Below are 18,110 nucleotides of genomic sequence, written 5' to 3' on the forward strand. Positions count from 1 at the left end.
AGTTTAACAAAGTTCTGTGCCTTTGATCTACTGTTCTTCCATATTTTAAAACCATAAGTAGCTTTCTATGTTCTCTTTCCAAGTATTTAAGCAAAATTCTTCTAATTACATTTTTAACAGTAAACCAATTTTTGCTGTAAGATCTTATTAAAGTAACTAGGGGCAAAGCCCGTTGTATCCAGGAATACAACAGGCGCTAAAGCTTGGCAGTGGAGAGAGAAAGGGGAAAAATTGTCCAGTCTGTAAGGGCATGGGGTTGAATGTGTGTGTTGCGCGGGAGGTTGTGGTGGCATGGTGACAAATGAGCGTGTGGGTGTGGAGAGATGGGTGTCAAGAACCTGTGGTTTGGAATATTCATTGAGTGTGGGAGAGAACTGACCTTTGAGAATTGTGGCATAGAGCTTTCCAGAGCCATGTCTTCAGATATGTGAAGGGAAAATCAGACTCTTCTTAGAGGGAGATTACATGGCAACCAATTCCTCCCAGTTCTGCATTCAATGTCATGTCCCTTCTTGTGTGAATTAGGCCACAGATACCAAAATGTTCCCCTGTCCTAATACACATAGGGTAGTCAAAGTACACAGGTGTCCACCCTGCTCCATTTGTCCCCATTTTTTTACGGTTGATAAAATGTTCAGACCAGGGACAGCCAACCAGGAGATCTCCTGGAATTGCTGCTCATCTCCAGACTATAAAGATCAGTTCCCCATGCAAAAATGGCTGCTTTGGAGGGGTGACTGTTTAGCATTGTATCCCACTGAGATTTAGGGATGCCAGCCTCCAGGTGGGGTCTGAGTATTCCCTAGAAGTACAGCTCATCTCCAGGAAGTTAGGCTGAAGGGAAAGCTCTCTCCCCTCACATGCATCACTTCAAAAGGAATGCATGTGGTCCCAGACAGCCCTTGCTTGCTTGGCTGGTAATGTCTGCCCTTCTGAAACCTGAGGCCTACTGCTGGTGACCGTAATCCCTGTTATTGTCCGCAAGTCCAAGTCGTTGCCTGATAAAAATGGATCACCTAGTTTCCCTCAAAGTCTCACTGTCTTTCTTTCCTGTGAAGCTAACTCCACTTGAAATTCTGGGCCACTTATGCCTTCTGAGTTCATAGGACCTTTCTGGGAAATACTGTTTTTTTTTTTTATTTACGAGGCCAAGCTTGAAAAAAAAGTCACTTCAGTTCCCATGTCTCTCCAGCCATTTTCTTGTTCACTATTTACAATTTTGGGCTGTAAATATACTTTATTTAGATCTTCCTGCACTTTCCATACTCACAGGATTGATGCTGGCCTGTCTGTCTGTGCCCCAAAACACAAACAGTTCCTGGTAAGGGCTGGCTAAAGCCCATAACCCAGTAGGGACACACCCACACCACTGCACCCCAACCGCAGTCTGCGAGCCTCTACCATCGTCTCTATATCGCTGCTCATCTCTAGATAATAATGATCAGCACTGCAGGCAAAAATGCTGACTCTGAAGGCTAGACTCTGAGGCATTGTAAGATTTTGAAGTCCCACCTCCAAACCTCCGGGAATATTTCCAACCCAAGGTAGCCAACCTCCAGGTGGGGCCTGGAGAGCTCCTGGAATTACAGCTCATTTGCAGAGGATAAAGATCAGCTCCCCAGGCAGAAAGGGATGCTTTGAAGTTTGGACAGGGTTGTTGTGGAGAAGAAACATTTAAGGCCTCCAGCGCAGGTTGTTGTTGAGTTGAAACACTTGCACAAACTACTGCACAAGCCTAATTGTCAAGTCCAACAACTTCCCTCACTTTGCCTCAAACCACTGACCGAGCTGGCAGGTGGCTGGTGAGTACGCAACCCCCCCCCCCAGCCTTCAGGCCTGCTGTGAAGGAATCTCTTAACAGCCCCCAACTGAGGGGAGGGAGGCATTTCCTTCCAAGAGCAACGCAGGGGAGTCTGTGGGGGTACCTGTGCTTTCCTTTGAGGGGGACAGCTTTCCCCTTCTGCCTAACAGTTGACAGAAAAGCCCCTTCTCACTTAAAATACTGCTCTGGCTGGCCTCATTGCTAGAAGGAAGAAACAGCCAAGCCATGTGTATTTCTTCTGTGTACAGAATTGAGGCCTACTGCACAGGGATGAAACAGGAGGCAAAAGAACCTCTGCACCAGCATCCGTTGGGCTGGGAGTTGGGCCAGGAAGCCATCACACCGCCTTCCTGGCCTAAGGGGGAAAGGAGGCCACTCCCTACCCCCAGCCCACTTACTGTGTCCCTGTCAGCAGCCAGGGGCAAACAGGCTGCAAGTTTCCCCCTGGATGGGCTAGTGAGTGGGCTGTGTCACCTCCCTATTGGTCCAAAGTCCAGGAGGTTGGGGACAGTCCAATCTTTGGACCAATTGAAATATGCCTACCTAGGTCTTAGCTTTTTATATTATACAGAGAAGCTGTTCTAGACTCCACTTTAGTCACATTTATCTACTTGTATAGAAGAGTTTGCAAAATTAAATAATTTTAAGTGCAGTTGATTTAATGTACCACTAAACCCTCTTGGGGCTTCCAATCGCTTTAAATCTTTCTGACCATGGGACTCTAACCCAACATACCTTTACGTCTGTTAAAATATGCTTTCCTGAAGTCCAGTATATACATCCGTTTGTGTAAAGGTTTTCTCTTTCCCACAATTGAAAATTCCAAAACCACATAGTCACTACTACCAAATGTGCCCACTTCTACCTCATCTACGAGTTCTTTCCTATTGATGAGAAATCAAGTCTAAATTAGACCGCCTGGTTCCCCTCTCTACTTTCTGGGAAATGAAGCTGTTGGCAAGACGAGTTAAGAAATTATAGGAGTTTGTATTTTTAGCAGAGTGGGTCTTCCAAAAGATATCGGGGTAACTGAAGTCACCCATGACCACTGTTTTCTCCCTCTGTAAGAATTGTGTAATTTGGTCTACGAGTATCTCATCCAAGTCCGCTGACTGGCTTGGAGGTTTACAGCAGACACACACAATAATAGCATTCCCATTTCCTAGTCCTTTTATATTTAACCAAATACACTCAACTGAACTTTCATGCTCAGGTACCTGTATTTCTTCACAAGTATAAAGATTCTTAACACATATTGCTACACCTCCCCCTTCTTTATTTGTCTGTCTTTTGAATAGATTGCACCCCTCAATTCTAGTATTCCAATTTTGAGTATTATCCACCAAGTTTCCATGATTCCTATTAGATCATTGTCCTCTTCCTCTGTTGGGACTACTAGTTCCTCCTGCTTGTTTCCCATACTCTGTGCATCAGTGTAGAGACATCGCAATCCATCCTTTGTATGCTCCATGGTTTTGGTTTTTGAATTTTTTTGTAAGTTAGTAGTTCTCTGCTTATGTGCCATTCCTTATAGATTTGCAATACTCCCATCTTCAATTCATGCCATCACATCAGGTTCTGAATTTACGTCTTTCTCCCCCTTTGGATTTAGTTTAAAGCCCTCTTCCCAGGTGTGCAAGGGTTCTCCCCAAAAAACTTTTCCCATCCTTTGTGAAGTATACACCGTGTCCTGATAGTAACCCCTCATATTGACATCATAGACCATGATCCAGAAATCCAAATCTTTCCTGATGACACCAGTGACGTAGCCAGTCATTTACTTGCATGATTTTTCTATCTCTTCCTAAGCCATGGCCACTTATAAGAAGAACACAACCTGTGCTCCCAAGTCCTTTACCTTTTCCTCCAGATCCACAAAGTCTTTCTTTATACGCTCCATGCTGTGCTGGGCAGAATCATTTGTTCTTACATACCTGTCCAGCCATTCTGAGAGCCAGTTTGGTGTAGTGGTTAGGAGTGTGGACTTCTAATCTGGCATGCCAAGTTCGATTCTGTGCTCCCCCACATGCAACCAGCTGGGTGACCTTGGGCTCGCCATGGCACTGATAAAACTGTTCTGACCAAGCAGTGATATCAGGGCTCTCTCAGCCCCCCCCCCCCAAACAGGGTGTCTGTTGTGGGGAGAGGAATGGGAAGGCGACTGTAAGCCGCTTTGAGCCTCCTTCGGGTAGGGAAAAGCGGCATATAAGAACCAACTCTTCTTCTTCTTCTTCTGTGACATCCTTGATGCATGCACCAGGTAGGCAACAGACCTCTCAAGACACACTTCGGCCTTTATGCCTCTCAGCAGGGAATCCCCAATTATTAGTACCCATTTCTTTGTACCCTTGGGAGCAGATCTAGAACTCTCACTTGTGGGGGCCTGTGAAGTGTTTCCTGGGCTTTGTGTGGGCTTGAGTTCAGTAAGAAAATAACTGTAAGAGGCTAATAGAGTTGTGAGACCACATACATTATACACAAGTTCTAACTGAACATGAATATTGAATATTGTTTAGCATCCACTGTTCAATTAGATACATTATAAACTAGATTTTAATATTTCAACATACTCGAAAACTTGCAGATTCACATAAAGGGGATTTGTAAAACCATGTAGCAGCGGAAGGGTTAACCCCCCCCCCCCCCAATTTGCATGTTTCTGATTCAAACTGGGGTTGTAATACAGCTTAAAGATGCCATGAAGATCCAATCATAGATCTCCCAGCCTGCCTTTGCTTTGAACACAGATAGAAATGTCCAACTTTTGTTCATCTGTTAAAGTCTGCCCGAAGACAAATTCAGAAGGAAAACCAATTAAGTTAAAACAAAGTTTAATATATGTCAATTTTGCATTTGACATGTTACAGTAAAATTCAACCATTTTGACAATTACTAAAATATAAGGCTGACTGACAAATGTCTTTAATGTTTTCTTTAAAACTTACAAGCACTGAAACCATTTTAATACCTAATCTTCCCTAATTCCTTAGGTTCAGGGCAAATAATCTGACTGTGTCTAAAATGCTAACAATTCCAAAAAACTTAGAATCATAGAATCATAGAACCATAGAGCTGGAAGGGGCCATGCAGGCCATCTAGTCCAACCCCCTGCTCCACGCAGAATCACCCCTAAGCATCCTAAAGCCTCCAAGAAAAGTATGTATCCAACCTTTGCTTGAAGACTGCCAGTGAGGGGGAGCTCACCACCTCCTTAGGCAGCCTATTCCACTGCTGAACTACTCTGACTGTGAAAAATGTGTTCCTGATATCTAGCCTATATTGTTGTACTTGTAGTTTAAACCCATTACTGTGTGTCCTTTCCTCTGCAGCCAGCAGAAACAGCATCCTGCCCTCCTCCAAGTGACAACCTTTCAAATACTTAAAGAGGGCTATCATGTCCCCTCTCAACCTCCTTTTCTCCAGGCTGAACATTCCCAAGTCCCTCAACCTATCTTCATAGGGCTTGGTCCCTTGGCCCCAGATCATCTTCGTCGCTCTCCTCTGTACCCTTTCAATTTTATCAACGTCCTTCTTGAAGTGAGGCCTCTAGAACTTGGTTGATCCCAAATATCCATACCTGTTCCCAGCAGCAGAAAGCATGCTTAAATCAAGCTTTACATCACTTATGGTCTCAGAAAGCACTGGACACTTCCAGAAAGAGCAAATTCCCAACTTGAATAATAAGAAGAGTTGGTTCTTATATGCTGCTTTTCTCTACCTGAAGGAGTCTCAAAGTGGCTTACAATGGCCTTTCCTTTCCTCTCCCCAGAACAGACACCGCTTGAAGTAGGTGATGCTGAGAGAGCCCTGATATTACTGTTTGGTCAGAACAGCTTTATCCGAGCTTTGATTTGAAGAGCCTAATGTCACCCAGCTGGCTGCATGTGGAGAAGGAATGGGGAATCAAACCTGGTTTGGCAGATTAGAAGTCAGTGCTCCTAACCACTACACAAAGATAATCTCCATCTTCCATCATAATTTTTATTATCTTAATACACAGTGAGTTTAATTAAAAGCCCATTCCCAGCTGGCCTTGGCCATCTAGATGAAATGCAAACAAAGTGGTTGCGACAATGTGCTGGAATCAAGCTGTTTAGAAGCTCACACTAACAATTTACAAGGTTAAAGTGCTCAGGATAAGCAGGACATTATAAATTCTATTCTCAGACTTGTCATTCAGGTGGTAAAATGATAAGTTACATTCTATCCTTTTTCCATCTCTGCAACAGATACATTAAACAGGGAGGCTCATTTTGGAGGACAATAAAATTCTTGATCCAAATCACATATGAAGAAGCTGGAGGCAATCTAAACATGGGATTACTTTGCTTGGCACATTTTACAAGCCCAATGTGCTATAAAGCATTCATTTTTGTCATCAAATGTCTTCAAATATGAATGTGTACACTTTGCTGTTATTAAAGTCTTGTTAAAAGCACAAATGAGTCCAAACAAATTTGTCAGGCATCCAACAATCCCTAGACAATAAGATGTATTTTAAGAATAGATTATATGTATGCAGATTTTAGGCAAAGAATTTAGACACGGCAAGGAATATGTTCCATTTACACTCATTCTAAGAACCCAGACATAAGTGGCTTTATTATACTGAAGCAATCAAAGTTAACTTTTTTTTTTGCTTTCTAGTGATTTGAAGTAAAATGATATGCAGAGTTAAACACTTCTAAACTTAATAAAGTTAAGGGGCTTGGAAGTGCTTCACTCTGTTTAGGACTGCAATTTTAACCTTAGCAGACATGAACCAAAATTTACAAATCCAACAACAGGTATCTAAAGCAAGGAACTTATCCTTTGTACTTATCCAGGATATTTCCCATTACTTAAAGATGATATAATCTGTTTTCAGAACAGAACAGAACTATCTACAATACAGTACTTTCAGAATGCATTTTACTGAAAGCTTTGTGTTGCTATTCATTGTATGGCTACCTACCTTGAATGTTTATAAAGTTTACGGGGTCTATTATGCAATTTTCGATCACAATTCTCTGGATCACTGGAGTTACTGTCATAAGGATGAGGCCGTCCTGCCATTCCACTCCAAGCTTCCTCACACTATTGCTCTGAAAAGCATACAGCCAGCACTCATGAGCTACATTAAAAGAGCATTGTTGACCTTTAAACATGTCATGTAAAATAAATAGATGCAGTAATAGAAGTGCTCTTTAATTTCTTCCCCAGAAACACAGATGGCATCAGCATGCCAGAAGCACAAAAGAATTCACATATGATGGTGAAAATATTTCTTTTGAATTCTGAAAGTCTTATTTTTTAATTACAAAGATCAATGTTTACTAACTGAAACACACAAAGGCCAATTATGCACGGAGTGGAAGGTCTGCATTCGGGGTGGAATTGCGGCAGCTAAAATCACCAATTATGCAAGCTGTAGGCAGCAACCGGGCGCAGAGTCAAGGTATGCCACTGAAAAAGCTGCTTTAGCGAGATGCGGAAGAAAGTGGAGCTTCCCGGGACCAGGGCGTAACTAGAAGCGACTCCAGAGTAGCCGCATGCATAATCGGATACTCTGGGTTTTGTCACCATTGCATTCCGTCCCGTGCGTAAGTGGTTTGCTTTGCTTCTTCCTCCTCTGCGTTCTCCATGCCGCCGTTTCAGCAGCCGTGCATAATAGGCCTAATAGAGGTATCTCTAGGTGCTTATAAGTACAATGGAAAGTTTCCAATGTAATTCTTAACTGAGTATGCAATATACAAAATCTTTAATGCAGCAATAACAGCAATGGTGGGCAAAATGAATGTGAAGAGGAAATGGACCCAGATAAGGGGTAACCTAGCTTCCTAAATTCAAGGTCCTGGACCCCGACTAGCCCACTGGAAAGTATTTCTTTGAGAATTGAGAAAGGGGAAAACAAGGTCATTTGTTTCAGAAAAAATAAGTCCAAGTCCCTTTTGTATTTAAAGATCTAGTTTCTTGATTCTTAATATACTGGCCAATAATAAGCAACATGTATGTGGCACTTTTTTATGATTACGAACAGCTGTCACAAGTAATAATGATACAACTTTGCTGTTAAGGCAGAAGGCACATGATGGGACTACCATTATAGGTGTGCCATCCGCCCCCCCCCCACACACACTCTTCTGTATCATCAAGTTGCAGCTATCTTATGGTGACCTTGTAGAGTTTTCAAGGAGAGGCACTGAGAAATAGCACCTGCCTCCAGGAAGCAGAAAGACAATTAGTCTATATTACTGAAATGTATACATCTAATAGAGCAGGTTGCTGAGGATCCAGTAAAGAGGACTTTGAATGGCAGAGTGAAGCAGAGTTAAGTACTATGGGGTGCACATGGACCCTACCTTGCTATTTGAAAAGAAGGTAAGCAATGGTGTCCAATAGCTTCTTTTATCAGCTGCTCTTGGCTATCCAACTTTCTCCTTAGGCGCCAGCAAATCTGGAGATGCTGATCCATGCTTTTGTAAACTGGCAGTTAAATTACTGTAACATGCTGTATGTTGGCCTGCCCTTAATGACAATCTGGAAATTGCAGCTGATCAGGAATACAGCAGCCTGATTAGTATTGAGGCTAACCAATGGGAATGTGCTGGCTGTTTTCAAACAGCTACACTGACTTAGATTTAACCATGGCAGTTACACCAAATACCTCACTATGAAGGACATAACAGCTGACCAGATGTATTTTTGCATTCACCAAACAGATGTGTGTTTAATAGATAGAAGATTATGCAATAGTATGCAAGATAAAGACAAGGAAGTAAAAATGCAACAGCCAAGAACTGAAGTAAAACAAAGCCCAGACGCATTTCCAGAAACAGAAATACCACTAAGTCTTTGATTCTTGTAGGAATAAGTCCTTCTATGTGACCTGGTGCACTGCTCCATGAAGTGTGTGGAAAGCCAAGTCCAACTTTTGTACTTCGCATAATTTTCTCAGTTCTTTGTGTTGTAAAGCATTAAACATTGGACTATAGTTGATTAACAGAAGGAGGGAGTACTGACTAGTCAAATATGAATCCTACATTTTGCCTTATGGAGAGGATACAAAACTGCTCTGAAAAGGGTGGCTGTCACAGCCAGGAGAGGGCCAGGCACTTAACCCAATCCTTATGCCGGAGACATCTTTATTTTTGTGAGGGAAGAGGGATTGTGGCTGACAAACTTCTTCCTTTCCAATAAAAATCCCTTTTTCATTCTGCTGGTGAGCTTATCTTCTCCCTTCAGGGCTTTATTGTGTTCATCCTACTTGTGCCTTGCTGTTATAGAGGAAAGCAGCACTAGCCTACTGAACTAAAGTGTTCTCCCTCACAACTAATTAAACATAATTCTCCCTGAATCCCTTATCACCACGCTTAGAACACAGGACTAACAAAACCTTCTTGTCCCCAGAAGAAAGTTCCTAGCTTTGACTGGGCATGGATAATCTCCCAGGTTCCTCCCTCAGCCAGTCCCTCTATGTTCTTCCCTCAAGAGCACCCTGTGAGAGAATCTCTCCCTCTCTGGATTCAACCTAGACTTCACTGACTAAACAGCTCCTAAGTCCAACCAGAACTGTCTCACAGCAGCAGCTTTCCTCCCTCTTCTTCAACCCTTTCCTCCTGCATGAGCCTATGAGACCCCTTCTGTTTCTCTGAAGTATTAATTCTAAATAGGAAGGGTTCTACAGGTAACCACAAATGAAAATTTTGGGGAAAGGAAACTCTCTTTCATTATAGCTCTGTCACAGTGGCACTTCTACTAGCAAATACCCTCAACATCCAAAAAAAGGACAACATCCTTATAACTTTAGACCAGTGGACTTCACCCAACTATATTCTGAGTTACCAACACAAAAGGTTTCAAGTGTTAAATCACATAGCACAGTATTCTGGCAAGTGAAACAGCAGACTTATCTGAAGGTTTCTTCTCTTCAGTGCAGCAAAGTCATCAAGGGTGGTTAGGTCATGCCTCCGATAGCTCAGGTAGGGCATTCTGACGCAGACATTTCAGAGCCGCTTCCTGAACGATCCATGCCTGACCAACCAGTCTTGTCCAAGCCCTGTCACTTGATAATTTGATGTGCACTAGGGACCATTCTTTATTTCTGTACTTTCCTTTGTCCTTATCTTTCTGCTATATTATTGCAGTTATTTATTTGAGATGTGGGCTGACAGGCCCTGTCCAGTGCCTTCCCTTGGGTGGGAAGTGGGTGACTTTGCCCCACTGAAGAGAAGAAACCTTTAGGAGAGTCCAATGTTTCATTCTTCTTCAGTGAGTGTGAAGTAATCCAACTGGTTGGAGATTCCCGGCCCCCGGGAAGCCCACATGGCTTCAACCAGAGCCAGGGCCTTCTTGGTCCTAGCCCCAGCCTGGTGGAATAAGCTCCTAGAAGAGCTGAGGGCCCTGGGGGAGCTTTCTGCATTCCACAGGGTCTGTAAAACTGAGCTCTTCCACCAGGCTTATGGTTGAGGCCATGACACAGAAGATCATGGGTCCCTCCAGGAGAGTCTATATTAGGCCAGACTATTGCTGGGTTCAACCATCACCATCCTTTGATACCCCGATGGCATACTGTGAAGGGATTACTTGTTGTGGGGTGGGAACATAGATTTCGCTGCAATGGTTTGTGTAATATTTTAATGGGGTTATATGATAATTTTATGTGAAGTTTTTTCTTGTAGCCTGCAGCGAGATGATTCACCGATATCGGCAGGCAACAAATCCAATAATCGAATTATTAATAACAATAGTTAGCTATACCAAAGTTTCTCACCTAGGCGGGAACATGTACCCTCATTCAGCTCTATAACATCTGGTACAAACTGCATCAACTGCAAATCACTTTCTCTGACCCCATCTGGTCTATGCAGTAGTGTATGACAGAGGTAGAAAAGACATCTGAGTTGCCGCTGTACAGATTTCTGTCACTGGAGCTCTGGTGGAAACTGCTGCTGTTGATGTGGCTGATAAGGTAAAGTGAACTGTGAAGCCATCTAGTGGAATCTGATATTGGACTGCATACATCTTTGTGATGCAACCCTTGATTCAGGACATTATGGTAGATTCTGATACCTTTCCGTCTAGGTTCCGAGTGTTGTGTTACACAAGTAGGATGTCCGTACCTCCGAATCCTTCTGATTTTTACAGGTAATGTACAGCATCCCTGTGTACATCCAGGTTGTTTCACTCCTTGTCCTTCTTGAGGACAGGGTTGTTCCAGACGTAACCATGAGATCAAGCTAGGAGCCATCAGCGTAACAAGGCCATTCTTGACAGTGTCGAGTTCCTTCCTGGTTGAGAATGCCTCTATCTGTGACATAGCAGATCTGGAGACCAACTCAGCCCCCCCCCCCCCCATCACCACTATAGGAGTGGGGGAGGAACAAGCCCCACCTCAGTGCACAGGTGTTAGTAGCAAGCCTGAGGCAGATGAGAAGGATTAATAGTTGTCTCTTGACTCTCTAAGATGGCGGAAGATCAGGCCAAGAGGTGCAGGCCACTTCTCCCTCCACTAGGCAGCATAGAGTAAAAAGCAAGCCTTGGATGCCATCTCCCTAAATATAGGACTAGAGGAGATGCCACAGGAGGTGTTATCTGCTTACTCTGAGTCTAAGGCCTCAGAGTAGGTTAAGACCAGACTTAGGCATGCCAGGGGGTGTCCCCCATGCAAGGATGTCTAAGCAGCAAGGCAGAAATAGGCTGTACAGTCTAGCGAAAAAGCAATCCATATCTTCAAGGGGGAAGCATCTGAGCAGGATGGTAATTGGACTGACAAGGGAGCTAGAATAACCACAGATACTCCCACCAAATTATGTTCAATCCGCGTTCTTCCAGCATTTGTTGCCTCCAGAACTGACATCACTACCCACACCCTTAGCCCTCCTTTTTCTCCATACCCCCACCTTTACTACTACTATGGTGGCTCTGCCTTATGTAGGCTGGAAAGAATAGGAGCTAAGAAGACAGGCCAGACCCCTCCCTCTATACCACACCACTTCAAAGCTGCTGCAGGCCCCCATCAGAACTTCCACAGATCCCCATGGGTTCATGGACCCCCTGGTTGGAAATCCCTGATAGAGATTAGTTTCTAATGCTGCCTTTTAAACTATAAAATTAATAAAATAAAAATAGTGACATGGATCAGTCTGTGTACATGCTCACCCAGACCCATCCCTGGCCAATTGGGGGGTCAACATTGCCTTATATGGTAATCACCTAAAAATATTTAACAAATTGTAAAAATACATAATTTTTTAAAAATATACATAAAAATTAATTAACTCCTACTCATTTAAGAAACCCTTCCAGGGCCATCAAGAAACCCCTGGATTTCATGTAACCCTAGTTGAGAAAGCCTGCTTGAAGGTGTCACAAGACTTAAAGAGAGAATTACAGAAATATGTTACCTTTTAGATCATACCAGACAGATTAGGCAATACAGTGAGGGGGCATTGTTTGCACACTGTGCAGAGGACCTTCCAAAGTTCTGTCAAGTAACATATTGTCAGTGGCACCCATACTGAGGTGACCTACATGGGCTCATTTTATAGCTTTACCAAACCTATATTCTGATTTAGATGTCAAAAAACAAAACACAACCCAAAAGTGAGAAATACCACACTGTTTATAAAACAGAATTCTCTAACACTTGAAGAAAGTAGCAATCTGCTGCAGCCAATCTTGGAATTTAATGCACATGTCTCATTTCCAGATTCTTCAAAAAGGCTGTTTACTGCCAAGGTCTCAATTCAGCCATTTTAAACCAGACACTGTATTTTCTGGCTAGATACCAAATAAAATTAAGCAACATTGGCAACAATAAATACTTCAGTAGTGCATCATCACATACATTATAGCAAATTAACTATGGACAGAATTAATCACAGTTTATCAATTTCCATACATAAACATGCTGTATATATTGACAGTATATATAGAACAGCTTTTTTCAAACTTTTGACTGTGGAGGCACCCCCTAGAATAATTTTTAGACTTCAGGGAGCCCTGGAAGTGATGTCAGCTGATCATGCCCCTAGCACTCCTTCAGAACTGACATCATTACCACACCCTTAGCCTTCCTTTTCCTCCCTACTCCTACATTTATTATTATTATTATTATTATTATTATTATATTTATACCCCGCCTCCCCCCCGAAGGCTCGAGGTGGCTACTATTTACTACTACTATGCTGGCTCTGCCTTATGTAGGCTGGAAAGAAGAGTATAGAATCATAGAATAATAGAGTTGGAAGGGACCTCCTGGGTCCTCTAGTCCAACCCCCAGCACTATGCAGGACACTGACATCCCAATCGCTCATCTACTGTAACCTGCCACCTCTTTGCCTTCACCGAGTCAGCCTCTCTGTCAGATCGCTATCTAGCCTCTGTTTAAAATTTTCCAAAGATGGAGAACCCACCACCTCCTGGGGAAGCCTGTTCCACTGAGAAACTGTTCTAACTATCAGGAACTTCTTCTGGATGTTTAGATGGAATTTCTGGGGAAAGAGAGAACAATTCTGCTCCATATGGCACCCTTTTAAATACTTTAAGATGTTTATCAGATCCCCTCTCAGTCGTCTCCTCTCTAGGCTAAACAGACCAAGCTCCCCCAACCTTTCTTCATATGTCTTGGTCTCCAAACCCCTCCCCATCTTTGTTGCCCTCCTCTGGACACGTTCCAGTTTGTCAACATCCCTCTTTAATTGGGGTGCCCAAAACTGACACAGTACTCCGTGAGGCTGAACCAGAGCAGAGTAAAGCGGTACCATCACCTTCCGTGATCTGGACACGATACTCGGTTTGATACAGCCCCAAATCCCATTTGCCTTTTTAGCCACTGAGTCATACTGCTGACTCATGTTCAATGTATGGCCTACTAAGATGACTCATGTTCAGTGTATGGTCTACTTAGTAGGAGCTAAGAAGACAGGCCAGACCCCCCCCCCATACCACACCACTTCAGAGCTCCTGCAGGCCTCCATCAGAACTTCCACAGACCCCAGGGGTTCATGGACCCCGCTGGTTGGAAATCCCTGATATAGATATTAGTCTCATTAACTCAGGGCTAAAAATACAGTACATATTTATGATTGATTGAACTATGCATGGCCGCATCTATATACTGTGCTACCACTTTCTCTTCATATTTCACCTACCATGCAACTGGAAAGCTTTATGAAGTTTTTAAAAAATAATAATTCATATTGATCTAATATTCCAAGTATATATTGATTTGATTGCTGAAGTCCTACCTTTCTTTGTTAAAGTCTGTAGACCCTTTCACAGCAGTGTTTTAAGGCAACTATGCTGCCTACACATTAACTTTTATAACTCCACAATGGAATCGACTAGAGATATAGTATAAAAAAGAAAGAAATTTTGGTATTTTCATGGCTATAACAATATACCATTATATCGCAATATACCATTATACCTCCTCGTCCTCCTCCCCAGCTGCTGCCTTGGGGGCTGCCCTGCCATTCTGCCGCTGGCTCACCTTCGGTGGTCTCCAGCAGCCGCCATGGCTAGGGCTCCCCCTCGGCGTGGCACTGCGCAGCTGCTGCTGGCAGCGCCCCCCAGCGGTTGGCGGGAAGTCAGGGGTGCCAGCGTGAAAGCAAGCAGAGCAGGGGCTCAGGTGGCCGTGGCGATGTCCCTTGGCAAAAGATTACCCCCCCCCAGGCCTCAGTAAAATTGTCAAGCGTTGACCGGTCCCCGGTGATAAAAAGGATGGGGACCACTGCTGTAAAGCACCAACTCCCACAAAATACAGTGAAACAGAGAAGCTGGGCAAGAGTATGACTGTTCACAACAAATTCTAATGGGGCAACTGAATTTGTCAGTTTCAGCAAGCACAAACAAATTTTGTGGAACCTTAAGTATGACTATTACTAGGGGCCAAGCTCCTTGCATCCAGGAATACAACAGGCGCTAGATTAGGGGGGTGGAGTGAAAGACCTCTGTGGACGGCCTCCCTCTCCCCCCCAGGACCTGGAAAGGCTGCAGGCTCCCGGGAAGGGAATTCACCGGCAGGGGCAGCTCTCACACGGCAGGGATGAGCAGCCTCCAAGCCTCAGAGGGAAGCGAAAGGAAGAGAGGGTGCGGGACGGAAGGCGATTGGCTGGCTGCTGGACAGATAGGCAAGCCAGTTGGAGGAGGAGGCACTCAGGAGCAGGACAGCTATGCTGAGTGGCACTAAAGCCATGAGACATGCTCCTCCTCCAAGGCCTTACGAGAAATATTAAGTGGAACAGATAAGCATGTATGACTTTAAGCCTTCTTTATCAGATACATTAAATAAATTCTTAGCCAGCAAGATTTTTATACATAGGAAAAAAATGTGAATATTTTGTGACATTTATACACTAATTTACACAGTATACAAATAAACAGTGGTAATATTTAATTATGATTACAGTCAACTTAAGTTATATCAATTTGATACCAATAGATTGAAAAACATTGCCTGATAGTTCTAACAAGGATAATATCAAAACTACTAATGAATTTTACTTCTGTGGCTTCCCACTGCAGTACCCTTTCCTTTGCTGAAGAAATCTGACTTTCAAATCAGCAACAGAATATCCTGGAAGACCAAGATGCTCTCTTAGGGGTTTCTGAATATTACCACTGTTTATAATTTGTGTCCTTCTATTCTTTTGCATTCTGACAGACCTATGTGTCTTACGCAAACTGCAGAAGGGCACAGTCAACAAGATAAAAGGCCCAAAGAGTAACATAACACCACTGCAGGTCTCTAACTGTCATGAATTACCTACAGACCATTGTGGACAGTGATACTTCTCTCAAATAGGTCTAGGGTGGTACGGTTTTAGCTACTATAAATAGAAATAATAATACTAATAATAATAATAATAACAACAACATAGTTCTTAATCTAAATTATTTGCCGTCTAGGGTGGTACAGTTTTATCTACTTACATACAGTTCTTAATCTAAATTATTTGCCAGCAACATGTGCTACTCAACAAAGACACTAACGGGGATCAGACCAAATAACAAGCCAACTCTGTCACACACAGGCAACAGTGCAACCCTATTACAGGACCTAACAATGAGAACTAGACTATACCATTAGGGGCTCATTCTGCTACTCATCATCCAACATACAATATCAACCAACAATGGTTTACATAAGATAAGCAGGCCAAACAGGTTCTTCAAGAGTTATCTTGGTCCTCAATATATGCTTATCTGTGCAGTTTTCCGTTTTCCATAGTAATGTCACAAACCAGGTCCTGTATCCAACTGTAAATTTCTTCCTTTGTGTATAAAACCTTCAAGACTGAGAATCTACTTCATGTATCTAATGAAGCCTATGATAGCTTGTAGTACAATACTTTTTTGTATGTTTAAGGATCCATAAGACAGCTACTCATCCTGAAGCTCTCTCTCAAAAAAAGTGGTATCAGTGGTTTTGACGAACTAACACAATGATTAAACATGAATGTTTCTTGTATAAAAATTAAAAATGCACCTTCTATCTCTCATACATACTCATATTGTGAGACTGGACTTCTGCAGTGGAGAGATACAACAGTCTCACATTTCATCAGTTTTTAGAAATCATGTATCTGGTTTTTTTATATGATCTCAAGACAAACTGGAACACTCAAGTGAAAAGAGGCTAACTTTATTTATTTGGTTCTCTAAAATCCTGCTTCAGGCCTGCACCCTCCAACTTGGCCCAGAACTCAGATGCAACTCCAAAACTGTGTTCCTAATTAACACTGGGCAGATTTGGCCTTGAACAGCACCTGCAGTGAAGTCAACAGCTAGCTCCAAACTGAACCTTTGCAGATAAGGGCCTTTTCTAGCTCTTGCCAATTAACGTGTGTCCTTGCCTGCATCTGACCGTCATGCTATTGCAGGTCAATGATGTCTACTTTTCGGCCTGGGCCCTGATTGGTTCTTAACATTAACTTACCACCTTGGCACAGAGGATTTAATTGGCCTATTTCTAAATTAATATACAATTTTGACTGGACCTTGTTAGTGAATCCCACCTGGGAATTTGTCCATAAGTATCCATCTTTAATTATGTCAACTGTATTATCCCCTTCGTGAAATTCCTTCTTTGTTTTGTGAAGTTTTGCTCCTCTTGGATCTGACCACTTTTGATACTTTGTGCTTATGCTCCTGGACTACTGGTCCTTAGAAACTTCTTGTATTACATATTCTAGATAGAAATATTATTTTGTTAACTGACAAGTATTAACGTGTATTATGCACACTAATAATATCAAATAATTCTTAACTTTGATTCTTGTAAGCACTACAAGTGCTGTTTCTACCTGTTTCTTTGTTCTGAGGTCTCTCTGCCCTGGACTGAATTTGCGACACATTAGTCTGGTTCCCTGATAGACTAAAGGGCTGTTCCTGGACCTTTAAGGCTTGGGAGTTTAGCAGGAGTGGTGGCAGCCTACCTTACAGGCAGTGCAGGGTTAGCCTGGCTGTCTGCTTTGTAATCTTGGCCCTCCCAGAAAGGAATCCAAAGGTGGGATGTTTGGGGAACAGTTTCTCCCTCTCAGTCCCCTGGGGTTTCTATAAACACAATCTGTTGACAGGTGTATGAATGTACAAATTTCTCTAAACATAACCAACCCACACACAGTTCTAACACCCAAAGAATCTTATTTCGGTTTTACTGGACATGAGTACAGAAAAGTACACAGATTATGTACCTTTTAAATATTTCCAGTCCCACATTTTAGATATAAAATGATCTTTGTCAGTAATCTCCTAGAGGAATACTGTTCCATTTTGGCAGAACAATTATGAAGTTAAATGACGTGATATCAAAAGTAGAGACAGAATCCTTCAAGAATAAGTAAATGCAAACAGAGGGCAGCTTAAGTGAATAGCAAAAATTATTCAATCATTAAGAAAGACAGGTTGACGATAGACAAGGAAATATGAAGATGCAGGATGAACTGATGGACCTCTTCTTTTCTGTTCAGGATTCAGGAAAATGGGACTACAAGTTAATTATTCTAAATGCAGGAATACAAGACCATGTACCCAATTAAATGTCTGAAAGATTTACAGCAGCTATCACATTGCTCTTCTGATGACATTAATCATCAGAAGAAAATGGTACACTTTCAGCCTTGAAACAGAGGAAACACCGCTAGACCGTTCTGACCACAACAGAGCCCCTCCAACACATTGGCTGTAGGAGAAAGAGCGTCAACAGCATCCCGAGCGACAGGGTTTCAGGAGGCAACAGATGCGCGCGCGCACAAGGGCGCCCTCCCTGTTTTGGGAGCTGGCAGGGTGTCGCAAGGGAGAG

General features: G+C 42.8%; 1 protein-coding gene across 6 annotated transcripts in view; it reads right to left on the reverse strand.

Moving 5' to 3' along the window:
* Positions 1-18,110, reverse strand: part of BTBD10 (BTB domain containing 10) — a 40,598-nt gene that overhangs the window by 21,588 nt on the left and 900 nt on the right. For 2 of the 6 annotated variants that reach the window (XM_077321856.1, XM_077321855.1), the window contains exon 2: positions 6,777-6,906. The exons of the other annotated variants lie outside the window; for them this stretch is intronic. In XM_077321856.1, the coding sequence (XP_077177971.1) occupies positions 6,777-6,877 (101 nt within the window). In that variant the 5' untranslated portion in view covers positions 6,878-6,906. The remainder of the gene's footprint in view (positions 1-6,776; positions 6,907-18,110) is intronic. 6 annotated transcript variants of the gene reach the window in all.

The sequence above is a fragment of the Paroedura picta genome, chromosome 2 (assembly GCF_049243985.1).
Source record: "Paroedura picta isolate Pp20150507F chromosome 2, Ppicta_v3.0, whole genome shotgun sequence".
Lineage (NCBI taxonomy): Eukaryota > Metazoa > Chordata > Lepidosauria > Squamata > Gekkonidae > Paroedura > Paroedura picta.